Below are 15,988 nucleotides of genomic sequence, written 5' to 3'. Positions count from 1 at the left end.
GCACTGCTTGCAAGCCTCTTTGGACTCCTTCTTTGACAAAAAGGAGAAATAAAAGTATTTCAAACATATGCAAATATCCTCCTCTCCAGCAAAATTTTAGATTGCAAGCTAAGCTCTCTTAGCAAGACCAGACCTGCTTTGTTCTGGGTATGTTTCCTCCCCTCCCATATGCTTCTCTGCAAAGACTCATGTATGCTGCTAGCACTATATAAATAATATTTATTAATTAACAATATTTTGAGCGGGGAGGGAGGGGCGGGGAAGGAAGATCTTCAGAACAAGCCACACACACAACAAATTTACTTGCTTGAGACACATCTATTAAGCTAGAATACATTCTCTATAGAAAAAAGCTATAGAAATTGCTGTAATGTTATTTACAGTGTATATATATATATTTGTCATACAAAGCTGAGAACATAAAAAGAGGAAATGGCAAAAACTCTCTCCACTTGCTGTCTAGTTTCAGCAGCCCTCAGTGGTACGTTCACCATTTATAAGGACTGCGTCATTCAAGGCTGCTTGGTACAGGGACAATCGCATCCATAACTTCCACCTGTGGACGATGAAAACTCCCAAATGCAGGGTTGGGGGACCTGTGGCCCTCTGGATGTTGCTGGACTACAACTCCCATCAGCCCTGAAAATTGGCTGTGATGGCTGGGGCTGAATGGGAGTTGGAGTCAGAAAACCTGGAGTGCATCAGGATTGGGAAGGCTGGTTTCTCACACAATACTTTCCTCATTTACATAGGAGAGATGGAGCAACAGAAACATTAACACATGCTTGGGGCTTTTGTATGCAACTGTGACAGAGATGATCATAACAGATTATTTATTCTCATCCTATTAAAAATATCCAGGAATGATATTCGAATTGTATTTGGCCCCATTACTGGAATAATAATGGAAACTGTTGCTGAATCTCTTTTAAACTGCAAAAGACCCATAAAAGATCATCTCGTTAATTTCATTTGTGGTTTGTTCCTGTCCTTGGTCTATATAAGCACCATATATTCTAATTTGGCGTATGTTAAAAGTTGTGTGATTTTAATGTGCCTTTATGAGGTCTTTGACTGTATGTTAAGATTTCTTTTTCTGGAGTTTTGCTGGGGGCTGATGGGGGTTGGAGCAGGACAGTAACATCTTGAAAGCCACAGGTTCCCCAGCAATGCTCAGAGCCAAGCTCAAAACAAATCCATCAGTCATGCAACCTGACCACCTTGCCAGCAGGAAGTTTGGGTGGAAAAGCCAGTTAGGAAACGGTGGCCAGGAAACCCACCTGGTCCTAGCCCCCAAAGCAGTGTCGTTCTACCTAACCATTACTTGCACTGACCTGCCAGCACACTTCCCCAATGTCAGTTTGTTCCGCTACTTTGAGAAAATTCCAGTTTTGATGCCTGAAGCTCACTTTTGAAGGGGGGTGGGGGGGTTAGCACACGCTGCCTTTTAAAACAGGCTTTTCTCCAGCGGAGTCCAACCCACTCTCAGCAGAAGGTTAAGTCACAAGCCCTCTTGCAAGGCAGAATGGGCAACATCCCCATTTCACAGAAAAGGCGTCTCAAAAGAAAAGACTAAAGTGCAAAGCCATGGCCACCAGGCCTCTCGGAAAGGAAAGGAACTGTCCGCCCCCATCCCACGAGCATCGCTTTTTGTCAACGCTCACCATTTATTTTGGGCAGCTTGGGTACATTAAAATGTTTTGGAAATCCAATGTTGCGCTCCTCCACTCAACGCAAGCATTTCTGCTTCCTGGATGGAATGACCCCCCCCCTTCCCCTGATGCGCTGTTCCTGCGGTTCTCCTGATCCTCCCCCCCCCCCCCAAGCCGATTTCAGGGGGCACACAGAGGGAAGAGAGGGAGGAATGCCCCAATGTGCAAACTGAAGTACCTGCTCAGGGCTTCTGCAGACAGGATTCAGTAGCTGAATCCCACCCTTGATTTCACACATATTTGATGCTGTTCACAGTGCTAAAAACAGCCCCCCACCCAAAGTCCCTGTGCCAAGCAACCCATAGACAGCCACAGTTGTGGAGTTAAGTTAATGCCTGCCGGTGTCGATGGACAGCACCAGCAGAATTAGCCTCATCCACCCGAGGAAGGCCCACGGCGCCCTGGTCTCCACGAGCAAGTCCCGCCACCTTCTCCAGAGAGGGGGTTGTAACCTGGGATAAGAGAGAAACCGTAGCATGACTTCAAGGAAAAGAAAGGGAGTTACAGCACAGTCTCTTGAGTGACTTGAAAATGTGGTCCAGACATTTGGCTCTAACCTCACTTTTGAAACCAATTACAGTGGTGCCTCGGAATCTGTTCTGGAAGTCCATTTGACTTCCAAAGCGTTCGGAAACCAAAGCACGGCTTCTGATTGGCTGCAGGAAGCTCCTGCAGCCAATCGGAAGCCCCGGAAGCCCCGTCGGGACGTTCGGGTTCCAAAGAACGTTCACAAACCGGAACACTCACTTCTGTCTTTGCGGCGTTCGGGAGCCAAAACAGAAGAGTACCAAGGCATTCGGGATCCAAGGCACAACTATGTTCCACTCACTTTTGTACCATATCAATAGATTTCAACAATTTAGGGGGTGGGGAAAAGTCTCCCTTTATATCACGCATGATTTTTATGAGAATTCAGTTCCATTGACAGGTGCACCATTACAGACAAAATAGCAACACTTGAGGCTACAGGCCTATGTTCATTTTATTACATTGACTGAAGTGAGATTCAAGTAAACACTCATTATTCCACTTTGAAACTTTCGATAGGGCCAAAAAAAATATGCTCATGACAAAGTGATAATATCCTGGATATACTGTATCTTGGAATCAAATAAGGGTGGCTCTTACGATGGTTTAAGGACTTGTTGGGAACAGGATTTAGATGAGCTCTCCTACTGCATGGGTTAACATTTGGGACAACGCCCCATCTGCACTGGTTTTAATCTGAGTATGTGAAAACCTCCTAAAGATAGTCCGCTATTGCTATATGTACTGTAATCCTACTTATTAAGCAAGATTGACCAATTAAAAGCTTGACCAATTAAAAGTGCTGGTGTGAACTGGATCACAGAAATCGTGAGTAAAATGGGACAAAACCTTTTGCCAAATCCCAAATGGGATCTCCTCTTTACTCATTGCACCCAAACACACTACAAGAAGAACATTGGAAGCTGACTTGTGTTTAGCACTGCCATGGTCAAAGCTGGAGCCTGTCCCTCATGGAGAAGCCAGAAGGAATCAAACTACAGTAGACACGTTCTCTATGAATTGGTTCATGTTCATTCAATATGCTGCAATCAAAGAGCATGGTTTCCATCCTCCATTAACTCAAGGAAACACTGGCGCAAATGCTTTGACTAGTTCTTGAAATTATACATTTCATTTCATGTTTGCATATGTTGCTTTGTAATCTGATTTAATCAATAAAAATAGGTGTGGGGTTGTTGTCTTTAAAAAAAAAGATATAATGGCGACCTCCAAATTAGTAATTGTTAACACAGAATCAGGTTTGCCTGTACAGTCGTACCTCGGGTTACGACCACCTTGGTTTGCGAACAATTCGGGTTACGAACTGTGCAAACCCTGAAGTGTTTTCACCGCGCACGCATGCGCAGAAGCGGCACGTGCGGTCTGCGCTTGTGCATGCGCAAAATGGCGCTTCGGGTCGCGTTCGGGTTACGAACTTTTCGGGTTACGAACTGCGATCCGGAACGGATCGTGTTCGTAACCCGAGGTATTACTGTATATACATGTATGAATGCTAGCATAGCCACGTGAGGCTCTGTTTAGGCTAAATTAGTATTCTCATTAACTAATTAATTGTTTGATTGGTTATTTTTAATCAATGCTATGCACTTGAATTTATTGTATTTTATGCTGGAAACTGTCCTGGGATGAGTTGATAAGATGGAGGGCAGTCTACAAATAAATCATCATCATCATCCCTCTGGACTAGAAATCTGGACAGACAAAAGAAAGTACTTTAAAAGGTGCATAGTTAAACAATTGAATTTGCTCCCCCCGAAATGTAGTGATGGTTGCCAACTTGGATGGTTTACAAGAGGATTAGACAAATTTGTGGAGAATAAAGCGATCGATGGCTCCTAGCCATGATGACTATGCTCTACCTCCCCGGTTGGAGGCAGCAATGATTCTGCATACCAGTTGCTGAGAATCACAAGAGGGGAGAAGGTTATTGCACTCAGGTCCTGCATCTGGGCTTCACATGGGCATCTGAGCCATTGGTCAAATCCAGCAGTGCATTTATGTCCTTACGGTCTACGACAATTCCCATTGGTAAAGCTGATTCAGGGCACAGGAAACTGGCCGATGCTGAGTTAGTCCATTAAGCTGGGCATTGCCTCTGAATACCAGTTGCAGAGAATCGTAAGTGGGGGGGGGGGAGTGTGCTGTTTGCTCAGGCCCTGCTTCCTATGGTCATCTAGTGGACCACTGCGAGAACAGGATGCTGGACAAGATGCCCAACAGTCTGATCTGGTAGGGCTCTTCTTATGACAAAGCAAAACTTGTTCCAATGCGTTGTGAACACTGCAAGGAATAGACATAGGCAGGACCTCCCCATCAGCAGATACTTTCCCCATTAAGCTGCATGAAACTATGTTGAACCGGTCCCAGGAAGCACCCGGCAGGAGGACAGAAATAAACTTGTTTGCTGTTAAACAGACTTCGAACTTACCAGCATCTCGCAAAGGTTTCCTGTTGGGCTTTGGCTTTGGGACAGCAGCCGCTGCAGATGGTCCAGGCTCAGGTTCCTGCTGTTTAGAGGAAGAGTTAATTCAGCAATTTTAGCTCATTCTCAATTTTGAATGCAGTGCTACCTCGGTTTTCGAACGTCTTGGAAGTCAAATGTTTCGATTTTTGAACGCTGAAAGTAAATGCTTCTGTTTTTGAACGCGCCTCAGAAGTCGAACGGCTTGTGCTGAGTTTTTTTTTTCTTCTTTTCAATTTTCTCTATTCAATTTGCAAACCACCCTTTGAGCCTTGGTTTTCAAATGTTTTGGAAATCGAACAGTCTTCCAGAACGGATTATGTTCAAAAATCGAGGTACCACTGTATATTTGTCCCTCCCTTCCCAAAAGACCAAACCAACCTGATTCTGTTTCAGGATCTCCTTATAACTTTTGCCTTCCTGCATGCTTTCCCACATGACAATCTTCTGCCTTCTCTTCTCTTCTTCAGCCTAAGGGGCAACAACAGATTTATTTTAGATTATTTTTAAAAACCTGGTTACAAAATGTATTTCAGACCTGCACCAACTAGGGTGAGCCACCCGACTGAATGTGCGTCTCCCATGTGTCAACTCAACTGCTTTGATCTGCAGAATTGTCACTTTTACAAGTGCCATATAACATTCATTCTACAGTTGCAAGGAATGTGGCAGTACCTAATCTCTAGAGCAAGCATCCCCAAACTGCGGCCCTCCAAATGTTTTGGCCTACAACTCCCATGATCCCTAGCTAACAGGACCAGTGGTCAGGGATGATGGGAATTGTAGTCCAAAACATCTGGAGGGCTGAAGTTTGGGGATGCCTGCTCTAGAGCTTCCTGCCTACTGATAAGAGGCCGGTGTCTTCACTGTACTGTTTTCGATTCCTGCTAAAAAAAACACCCCAACCCTTTTTTATTTAACCAATCCTACTCAAGAAATGTAAACCTTATTGTGTATATTTGTTTTTTTTAATACTATTGATTTGATCTACATTTCTATAAATGTATATTGTCACCTTGTTTTTAATGTCTGTGGATGCATCACTGTATTCTTATGAATATTTTATACTATCAAAGTGCTTAAGAGTTTTATTTTCGGTTAATCATGCTGCATATAAACCTTATCAAATAAAGCAAGCGCAGCTCGCCAGCCATGGCAGACCTTGAATCAGCCTCCTGTCTCGACTGCAAGCCTGAGACTTGATGATAAGGGACCTGGGAAGCCACAACAAACAGCTGGTTGGGTCAGAAGGTGTGCAAGCCTGGTTTAGGCAGACAGAAACAGAAAAATCTGCAACCAGGTCCCAGAGAGTCAAGGCTTAATTGCAACATCCGCTACCTAAGAGGGTGCAGAGTTGTTTGACGAAGCCATGCAGTGTTTTGCTTTCATGGCAGCGGAGCTTGCTTTCCAGAAAGTATTCTTACAGGGCGTTACCTAGATACAGGCTGAATAGCTAATATGCAAGGTCTACAAAATGATACACCTTAAAAAGACAAAAAAAAGCCAGTCAACATCTTTTAAAGACACGGGGAACTCCCCTGCTGTTGCATTCAAAGGAGAACTCTCAATCCAGTAATAGCCTCAGTCTGGTGGCAAGAGTGTCCCTTCTCTCAGCTACAGGGGAAAAGTACCGAGCAAAACCAGACTGTCCCACCTTCACTTGAGCAGGCTTAGAAATGCCACGTGGGCAGTAGGAGCAGGAACGAGCAGGCACAAATGGCACGGAGATGCCACTGCAGCCATTCACCGCAGTGGTTCTCCTTTCAGGGATGGGCACTTGAAAGGGAGCAAGTTATACAGGATCATTGCCACCAGGCCCAGTAAGCTTTCTGGGGGATGATTTGGAGAGACAGGCTCCTCAAAGCAGCCGCAGGCACACAAGTGATGCACTCATCAAGGCCAGCACACCCTTAGCCTTGAAAGGAAAAGCATCACCAGCCACCATCTACATTCCCCAAATGCCTTTGGCCCCCAATGCAGTCAAGGGTGGGATCCAGAGGCACCAGGGCAGAGAGGAAGAGGGACAGAGACTGTGGCCACTGCAGGGACCCAGCCTAGAGTTTCTCCTTTCAGCACCGGACACTTACAATTATTTCCTCCCCCACCCCTAAATTTCAAAACCTGATGTCCGCTCTAGTGGGCTTCTTGGGGCCCATGGCATTTGCCCTACCATGCCGGGTGAGGTCAGTGCCACTGCCTTTGAACGCAGTTCTCTCCATGGCCACATAACCTGAATCACTCATTCTTGGGCCAGGGGTGGGCAGGCAAAAGTAGCTTGGCTGGACAGCGAGAGACTGCACTCAAACAGTTCACCAGTTCTTTTTCCCCATAAGAGGGAGGGAGTACACAAAAGGCCAGGGGTCGGCAAGGTTTACCTTGCCTGGGGCGGTTCACTCCAGTGGAGATCCCTCCATGGGCCGGATCGTTCATGTGCCCACGATTTCTAACACCTGTGTCTGCACAGACACGATTTCTGGCGTCTGTGTCTATGCAGGCGCAATTTCCGGCGCCGCATAGGCGAGTCCCTGCACCACACTGCACTGTGTTGGTTTAGGGCAGCACGTGGGGACTCACTGAGCAGGTGGCTCGGTTCGGGGGTGGCTCATGGGCTGGTTAAATGACCCCTGTGGGCCGCTTGTAGCCCGTGGGCCTTAGGTTACCGATCCCTGCAAAAGGCCAACTCAAGGGAGGGTTCTTATTTTCCCTGGAATGCAAGGAGTTAGCAGGCCCACGACTCAGCAGAGTTTTACCCAAAATAGGTTTGACTGTCGAGTGCAAGGCTACCTGGCTCAAACAGCATTACCTTCTTCTGTTTTTCTTTGAATTTTTCCGCTTGCTCATTCAACTCTTCTTGCATGCGCAGACGGGCTGCGAGCAGAGCTTCCTGTCGCCTCACCACAGCATCAGGTTCTAAACCAACCACAGAAAAGAGTTATCAAAAGCTGAGATCACAAAAAGTCCAAAGAGGCTTGAGCTACTTTCATCTTGTTCCTGTTGGATGTTTTCTCTCTGTGTGTGTGTGAGAGAGAATCATTTGTTCCAGAAACAGAGAAGTTTCAAGAAGCAGCAGAAGGCTGAGATTATTTTGTCTATGCAAGGACGTTTTCTGTGGGAACTGTACTGATAACAATGGTTCTGTGTAACTTGTTGTGAGTCTCTGGCTTGCGGTGAGAGAAGCAGAAAGAGAGAGAGAGAGCCTTAGACTTTTGTTGGACTCTAAGTATGCCTTGACCACGGCAGTGGTGAATGTATATATTTGCTATCAATATGCTTTTATGCCTGTCAAGTAAACCTCTACACTTGACTGAATTTTTATGGCGTCCATGAGTGTTTACTGCTTACTGTGTGTACCTTCAACCCTGAAGACAATTCCAAGGAAGGAGCTGCGTTGAGATATAACTCCGCTGAGTATGGATACTGGCACAAAATGCACAGCGAAAGTGATGCTGGATCCAATCTTTCGAAATCATCCACCAGAGGTTGATGGATTGATCCAACCATTCCAATATAAGCCAAACCCAACTTAGCTAACTTCCCCCGCAATACTGTTCAGAATTCATTAGTTAACCCACTCCACATTATTCGACTGGTTCACCTGAATAGTCAAACTAAAATCTACAATTTACTAACTGCAAAGTTGCTCCTGGCCCTTTCAGACGTTTGTCTTGTTAACAAAGCTTGGAGGGAGACCAGATGCCAGCTGCTAACGGGGACATTGCTTCTGCACACTTCTGAAAACCTCCTACAGCAAACCCCCAAAGGGTTTGGGGACCCTCCAAAGCATCACCTGGCTGAAGGGACAAAACACCCACCCAGGCCCAGGTGTGCCAGGAAGATACAGGTGACTCCCCAGGTTACGTTCCGGGTCCCCATGTGCATAAGCAAAATTGCATAAAGTGGGGAGCACCCTCTAAACACCATTAAAACACCCTCTCTGCCGCTTTCTCTTCAATCCCTACCAAAAATACTGTATCCAAAAGTATCTACAACTAGAATTGAAGCTCTGGGGCCACCTGGAGGCTGGAAGATACGCGGGAAAACAGCTGCTGTGCTACTCTGCATATCAGCTGTTAGGCCGGGGAGACTAGGCGCAGTAGATGCCTGCTTTCACGTTGTGGTCCATCAGGCCTCTGTTACGGGAACAACTAACAGTGCTGCTCTGGATGATCTTTGTAATGAGCTGGAATATCATTCATTCAAATGGTCCTTAAGGTACCCTGGATTCAAGCTATTCAGGGTCCAGGATACCTTAGCCCTTATATCCCAGCTCATTCATGAATATCATCAGGAGGAGAAACTATGGCTATGCACACAGATTCAGCTTTATGGCATGTGTGTAAGTCACTCTATATGGCAAAAGCAGTGCAGGACAACACATCCTCTCCCAATCCCATACAAACCAACAGCTGCTGCATCCAAGCGAGGCCGCCTCTTGTCTCGAAAGCTTCGCGAGAGCTTTTGTATAAGCAGATAGATCACAACGGAGCTGAGGAGGATGAACCACCCATAGTCTGCAAAAAGTGAGCCCACTGGAAGAGAACACAAACAGATTCAATAATTAGGCTTGGCTGAAGGGCAGCAGGAGCCAACGTAATGCCCATAAGATGCTGATGGACTCTCATCTACCGTATCCCCATCAGCATATCCATTGGTTAGGGATGGGAAGTGAAGTCCAGCAACCACTCAAGAGGCGCACAGTCTCTTGTGTACTCTTGTAGTTACTGGGGGTTAGAGAACTTCCCTGTATCGGGAAGTTTTTAATGTTTGATGCTTTATTATGTTTTATATATTCTGTAAGCCACCCAGAGTGGCTGGAAAAACCCAGCCAGATGGGCGGGGTATTAAATAATAATATTATTATTATTAACACCTACTATATTCTTTCATGAGACAGTTTCCTGAGCTTCTTTAGAGAAGTTTCCAAGCATCTTCCTCAAGGGGACAAATAATTTTATTATACAGAAGTTAGTTAGCTCTTCGGTCATTTTTTATAACTGTCATTTTGGCGACAAAGTGTCATAATAAACAAAACAAAAAACCCAAACCATGAACTCCCTACTCACTGGGACTCAAAAAAAGAGGGAGAGAAACAAAAACAGCAGCTAGAAATTAGTCTAGAAAGAGGATGACAAGCATGCTAGTTCCACGCACCTAATCCACAAACTGGGGAGATAGATTCTGAAGTGAGGAGCCTGCTCTGCATGTTCCCCCCACAAGAACATTTAGTGTGCTAGAAAATCAGGAGTCTAAAATGCACAGTGTTCCCCCATGAGCACAAAAGGCCCTTAGAGGCCAAAAGTTTTCTCTCTGACAGGTAGAGGATGGGGTGAATTTAGCCTGCTCTCCTTTATCATGTGAGCGATCTAGAACATCTGAGTGCAACTGCAAGTTATCAAACAGATTAAAGGCAAAAATCTCATCCGAGAGGCAGGGGAAATAATAAAACTGGTCAATTATTTTAGACAGCTATACAAAGCAAGATACAAAGCGCTGTTCTGCTAGCGCAGTAGACTTCCACTTGCGCAAGGGAGCTTTCCCCTGCTCCCCACCCCAAAATCTACCCCAGAGAGATGGTGGAACATCTGGAGCAGAGTTTGAAAGTATGCTGGGAGAAGAGAGGAAGAGGAAGTCCCACAGCATGAGCAGAACGCCACATGCCCAGTGTTGACTCCAGCCCTTAATATGAACAAAGCAAATACTTTAAATCATAAACATAACAAAACATAGCCACTGTAAGGTGCCATTTGTAGATTGCTGCATGTCACTTTGAGAGCCACCCTTGGCTGAACAGTAGGCCATAGGTACAATGCCATATTACACACAGTACATGTGACACATGATGTGGCACTTTTGTCTAGGTCTTGTCTGAGCCTGGATGGGGGATTGCCTGGGAACGCAAAATCCCATTAACCAAAGATATAAACTAAACAAATACTTAGTACACCAAAAAAAAACAACAACCCAGAGGCAGAAAAACCTACAGGTTGCTTGATACTGCATGTATCATAGAATCATAGAATCATAGAGTTGGAAGAGACCACAAGGGCCATCCAGTCCAACCCCCTGCCAAGCAGGAAACACCATCAAAGCATTCCTGACAGATGGCTGTCAAGCCTCTGCTTAAAGACCTCCAAAGAAGGAGACTCCACCACACTCCTTGGCAGCAAATTCCACTGCCGAACAGCTCTTACTGTCAGGAAGTTCTTCCTAATGTTTAGGTGGAATTTTCTTTCTTGTAGTTTGAATCCGTTGCTCCGTGTCCGCTTCTCTGGAGCAGCAGAAAACAACCTTTCTCCCTCCTCTATATGACATCCTTTTATATATTTGAACATGGTTATCATATCACCCCTTAACCTTCTCTTCTCCAGGCTAAACATACCCAGCTCCCTAAGCCGTTCCTCATCGAGGTGGCATACATGGGTCTCCCCCTCCTCATCTAAACCCTACAACAACCCTGTGAGGTAGGTTACGCTGAGAGGCACTGTCTGGCCCTAGGTCACCCAGTGAGCTTCATGACCGAGTGAGGATTTGGATAAATGAGATGGTGGAGGCATTGCTATATTTGGAGGTGTTGGCAGTGGCAACAACTTTGGTGCTTTTTACAGCGTTACATCCAAGCTAGCACGTTGGGACACAGGTGGCGCTGTGGGTTAAACCACAGAGCCTAGGACTTGCCAATTAAAAGGTCAGCGATTCGAATCCCTGCAACAGGGTGAGCTCCCGTTGCTCAGTCCCTGCTCCTGCCAACCTAGCAGTTCAAAAGCATGTCAAAGTGCAAGGAAAGTAAACGGCATTTCTGTGTGCTGCTCTGGTTCGCCAGAAGCGGCTTAGTCATGCTGGCCACATGACCTGGAAGCTGTACGCCGGCTCCCTCAGCCAATAAAGTGAGATGAGCGCCGCAACCCCAGAATCGGTCACGACTGGACCTAATGGTCAGGAGTCCCTTTACTTTTATCCAAGCAGAACCATCCATATTGGAGGTTGCCATATTGCTTGCCCATGATTCCAGCAGGTGCAATGGAGACTTCTGCCACATCCTAAATCCCTCCCCCTGCATATGCGATTAGGAATTAGCATTGCTCTACTTCAGGCATCCCCAACCTGCGGCCCTCCAGATTTTTTGGCCTACAACTCCCATGATCCCTAGCTAACAGGTCAGGGATGATGGGAATTGTAGTCCAAAACATCTGGAGGGCCGAAGGTTGGGGATGCCTGCTCTACTTGTACCTGCATTCACTCGCTTTCCTCCTCTCTCTCCATTCCTTTCCCCTCCTGTATCATATCTATACAATTGTAAACCTTTGCAAACCTCCACGGAGCGCTTAGACCACTCTAGCAAGCCAGCCTGCAAACCAGTTTTTATTTATCACGACATAGGCTTTAGGAGCATAGGAAGCTGCCTTACAAAAAGTCAGGCCATTGTTGGCCCATCCAGACCTGTCTTCACTGCGCTGGGATTTCAGACCAGAATTCTCTCACCTTACTTTGGAGATGGCGGGCACCTTCTGAGAAGCAGAGGCTCTACTACTAGCAGCTACAGACCTCACCCTGTGACAGATTGCAATATTAGGCCATTGAGAAGACCCGTGAATTCACCTGCCTTTTGAACACACGCCACAAAACGCAGCTGCTCCTCTACAGATCGACAGGCAGGCGATTTAACACCGATAAACAACGACGACCCCTCTACTTTGCCCCCAGAGAGCACCTGACAGATTTAAGGTAGGCTATTCCTGAAAATGGAGGCTCTTCAAGGGCCGCTTCCTGGCCCCTCCGCCTCAAGAAAGCCATATGCTAATTCCCTTTCCCCCCAGAGACCCCGTCACCTGTCTGCTGAAGGAACTGGACCCCTTCCCGCTCCAGGGGCGGCTTCTCCTCTTGTGCTGCCTCCAAATCCATGTCGCAGCAGACCTGGAACTGATCCGCCTTCCCGGCAACATCCGGGTCCTGTTAGCTTTAATCACCCCGCCCCTTTCGTTAACTGTCCAATGAAAAAACCGCACCTCAGAACTCCAGTTCCGAGCCAATGAGGGCGTGCAGAAGATTAAGCCAATCAGGAGGAGACTGGCGGGGAAAAACGGTGCTCCTCGAGGAAAGTGGGAGGGGACAGGAGGGAGGAGCTTCAGCCAATCCGGATAAGGGGGAGGAGCGAAAGTTAAGATGACTGGGCAAAGTTTTGAAAGCAAAGGCAGCCATCGAGCGGCGCGCTTTGCTAGGGAATAAGATCTATGGCAGGGAGCGGGGCTTACTCCAGAGGAGACCTGGACGAAAAACAGCACAAAGCCTTTGCAAAACCGCTGGCTGCGGCGTTTGCGACATACTTATTGCATAAAACTTAAATAGCACTTGACTGCATTTTTTCTAAAAAAATAAACCTCAACCCTCCCAAGTTCTACGAGGAAGCAGCAGGGGCACAGCCGGGTCAATTCAGGCCGGCCTCCGCCAACCTGGCGCCCCCTGAAAGCTTTGAACCGCAACTCCCATGATTATTAGCCTAGGTTCGGCATTGCTGCTCGCGGGAATTGTAGTTCAGCACCTCGAGGGTAGCATGTTGGGCAAGGGGGCCAACTTGAATAAAATATTGGGGGGGAAAGGGGTGGAGTGGAAGCAGGCATGCCCACACCGCATGATCGATAACATGACACGACACACGCACACCCTATTTGATTGGCAATGCCTATCAACTTTGGGGGGCGGCCCCCTCAAATATTTTATGCGGGGGGGGGACCTCGGCCCCTAGGAGCTGGCTCCTAAGATTTTGGGGGTGGAAGCATGGGCGTAGCCAGGATTTATGGGGGAGGCAAGTTTCATGTTAGGGGGACAGAACCTCAGTTAAGTATTTTTATTGATTTACTTGATTGGGGGGGCAGCTGCCCCCTGCTCCCCCTCCCTTGGTTACGCCCGTGGAAGAAAGACATTAGTTTAGATCCTGGAAGGGGAGGGGGCTCTGGCTTCACCCGCCCCATTGCTGGGCTGGGCTTCGGGCACAAGTAGCGTAGGGCTGGTTCAGCACCAGCTAGTCTCGAGCAGCGCCGGGCGGCTAAGCAGACGGAGTTTGCTCGTCTGCCACTGGGCTCCGCAGGCAATGGGTCCCGGCGGGAGGAAGCGAAAGGCGCCCCTCGACGGCGGCAGCAGCAGCAGCAGCAGTAGTTCCGAGCAGGGGCCGCCGCCGCCGCCCATCTCTCTCCTGCCTCCGGAGCTGCTGATCAAGATCTTCGAGTACCTGGACGACGAGGACCAGGTCCAGGTGTCGCAGGTGTGCCGCGACTGGCGAGCCGCTGCCTACCAGGTCTTGTGGTGGCGTGCGGAGGCCCCCGTGTCCCTGTGCCAACTCCGCGCCGATCCGTCGCTGCTGGCCAGCCTGGCAGCCTGGGGCATCCGTCGGGTGCGGATCGTGATGACGCCCTGTGTCACCCTGGGCTCCGTCACCCACGCAAGCTGCACCCCCGAAACCTACAGTGAGCTGTGCCGGGCTTTGCGGGCCGGGCTGCCCTCCCTGCGGGCGCTGAACATGACCGGGTGCCCATCCCTCACCAAGAGGAGCCTGGCGCAGATTGGCAAGCATCTCAAAGGCCTGGAGGAGCTGGTGCTGTTCGGGTGCAGGCAGGTGAGTGACGCGGGCCTCCTGCTCCTCGCCAACAGGCTGCGGCACCTCAAGAAGCTCACCCTGGACCACTGCTGCCTGGTCACCAACGTGGGCGTAGGGCACTTGGCGGGCATCACGGCAAGTGGCTGCCTGCAGCTGGAGTGCCTCAGCCTAGAGAACTGCGACCGACTCAGCGATGTTGCCGTCCACTACGTGGCCCAGGGCCTCCCCCGCCTGCGCTACCTGAGCGTCCGCTTCTGTGGGGGTATCAGGGATGGGGCTTTGGTGCCCCTGTCGCGCCTGACCAGGCTGAGAACCCTCAACCTGAGCTTCTGCCAGAGAATCACCGATGTGGGTGTTGGCCACATCGCGGGCATCACTGCCGACGGCTGCCTGGAGTTGGAGGAACTCGACCTGGCGGGCTGCGGCCAACTCAGCGATCTTGCCGTCCGCTACGTGGCCCAAGGCCTCCCCCGCCTGGTCCACCTCAGCCTCCGCTTCTGTGGGGGTATCGGCGATGGGGCTCTGCTGTCCATGTCGCTCCTGAGCAGGCTGAAGAGCCTCAACCTGAGCTTCTGCCAGAGAATCAGCGACGTGGGCATTGGGCACCTTGCGGGCATCACCAGCCGTGGCTGTCTGGAGCTGGAGCAGCTCAACCTTGACGAATGCGAGCGGCTCACCAACCTCACGTGTCGGTATCTGGCCCAGGGCCTCTCCTGCTTGCGCCACCTCAAACTCTGCTGCTGTGAGAAGATCAGGGACGAGGCGCTGCTGTTCCTGTCGGGCATGAGGAGCTTGCGCATCCTCGAAGTAAGCTACTGCAATATCACCGACGAGGGGATTGGGCACCTGGCAAGGGGGGGCTTGCCCCTTTCGACCTTGAACATTACCTGCTGCGAGACTCTGGGAGACGCAAGTCTGGCTTATATCACACAGGGCTTGGGTGGGCTGCGCAAGCTCCACTGCTGTGGTTGCAACTTCAGCCTAAACGGCATCCTACAACTGGAGCAACAGATGCCTGCACTGTCGATTCTCTGAGGCTGATGCTCAAAACAGCTGTGTAATCTGCCAAACAGTTTGTCTACTAACGTAGCTCAGTCAGTAGAGCACGAGACTCCTAATCTCACTGTCAAGGAGCCCCATGCTGGGCAAAATATTTCTGCATTGCAGGGGGTTGGACTAGATGACCCTTGTGGCTCTTTTCCAACTCTTCAATTCTATTATTACTGTTGCCTTTCACCAGTGCCTTTCCGTTTTGATATTTTTTTCTGATAAAAAGCATGTGAAAACTTAAGGGTGTTTGGTTATTTTCTCCTCTATTCTGCAAACCATTTTCATTTTGTGTTGTGTTGTGTCTTTTCAAATGGTATGTCTGAGGTCTTTGAGAGATAAAAACTTTCTTTTTAGTGATTTGTAAGCTGCTCTGGACGCAGAGGAGCAGGATTTCTTTAAAAATCAAAAACAATCCCTAATTAGGTATTACTTCAGTTGCAAAAGTATGCAATTAGCAGACCTCTATTATTCCATGCTGTGCAACTGCTTCTACATTCCTGATATCTTACGACAAAATAAAGAGTTTGCCAACCCTTTTGAAAAGAAAACAATACTACCGGTATGAAAAAGCGCACAGAAACTGGGGGGGGGGGGGGAAGACCTGAAATCACAGCACCTTCACGGGTC

The 15,988-nt window shown here is 48.4% G+C and overlaps 2 protein-coding genes across 5 annotated transcripts; one reads left to right on the top strand and one right to left on the bottom strand.

The window, feature by feature from the left end:
- Window positions 1–202: 202 nt before the first annotated feature.
- Window positions 203–12,641, bottom strand: SELENOS (selenoprotein S). 4 transcript variants are annotated; one of them, XM_035130467.3, is made up of 6 exons: window positions 12,549–12,641; window positions 9,123–9,251; window positions 7,526–7,632; window positions 5,104–5,193; window positions 4,690–4,768; window positions 203–2,164 (listed from the first exon to the last, which is right to left on the bottom strand). In XM_035130467.3, exons 1-6 carry the CDS (start codon window positions 12,619–12,621, stop codon window positions 2,079–2,081), a joined length of 564 nt encoding a protein of 187 aa, XP_034986358.2. In that variant the 5' UTR covers window positions 12,622–12,641; the 3' UTR covers window positions 203–2,078. The 4 variants fall into 4 exon arrangements, with proteins under 4 accessions (XP_034986358.2, XP_034986360.2, XP_088513317.1 ...); XM_035130469.3 differs by having other exon boundaries at window positions 4,690–4,765; XM_088657191.1 differs by lacking the exon at window positions 203–2,164 and adding an exon at window positions 2,677–3,952.
- A 1,076-nt stretch (window positions 12,642–13,717) lies between these two features.
- Window positions 13,718–15,602, top strand: LOC118093023 (F-box/LRR-repeat protein 14-like). The gene has a single exon (XM_035131742.3). The coding sequence runs from the start codon at window positions 13,808–13,810 to the stop codon at window positions 15,344–15,346; it is 1,539 nt and encodes a 512-aa protein (XP_034987633.1). The 5' UTR covers window positions 13,718–13,807; the 3' UTR covers window positions 15,347–15,602.
- Window positions 15,603–15,988: the final 386 nt, after the last annotated feature.

This window comes from Zootoca vivipara, chromosome 13, assembly GCF_965207765.1.
Source record: "Zootoca vivipara chromosome 13, rZooViv2.hap1.1, whole genome shotgun sequence".
Taxonomy (NCBI): domain Eukaryota; kingdom Metazoa; phylum Chordata; class Lepidosauria; order Squamata; family Lacertidae; genus Zootoca; species Zootoca vivipara.
Note: the sequence above shows the minus strand (reverse complement) of the source record. Positions and strands in the feature narration are given on the sequence as shown.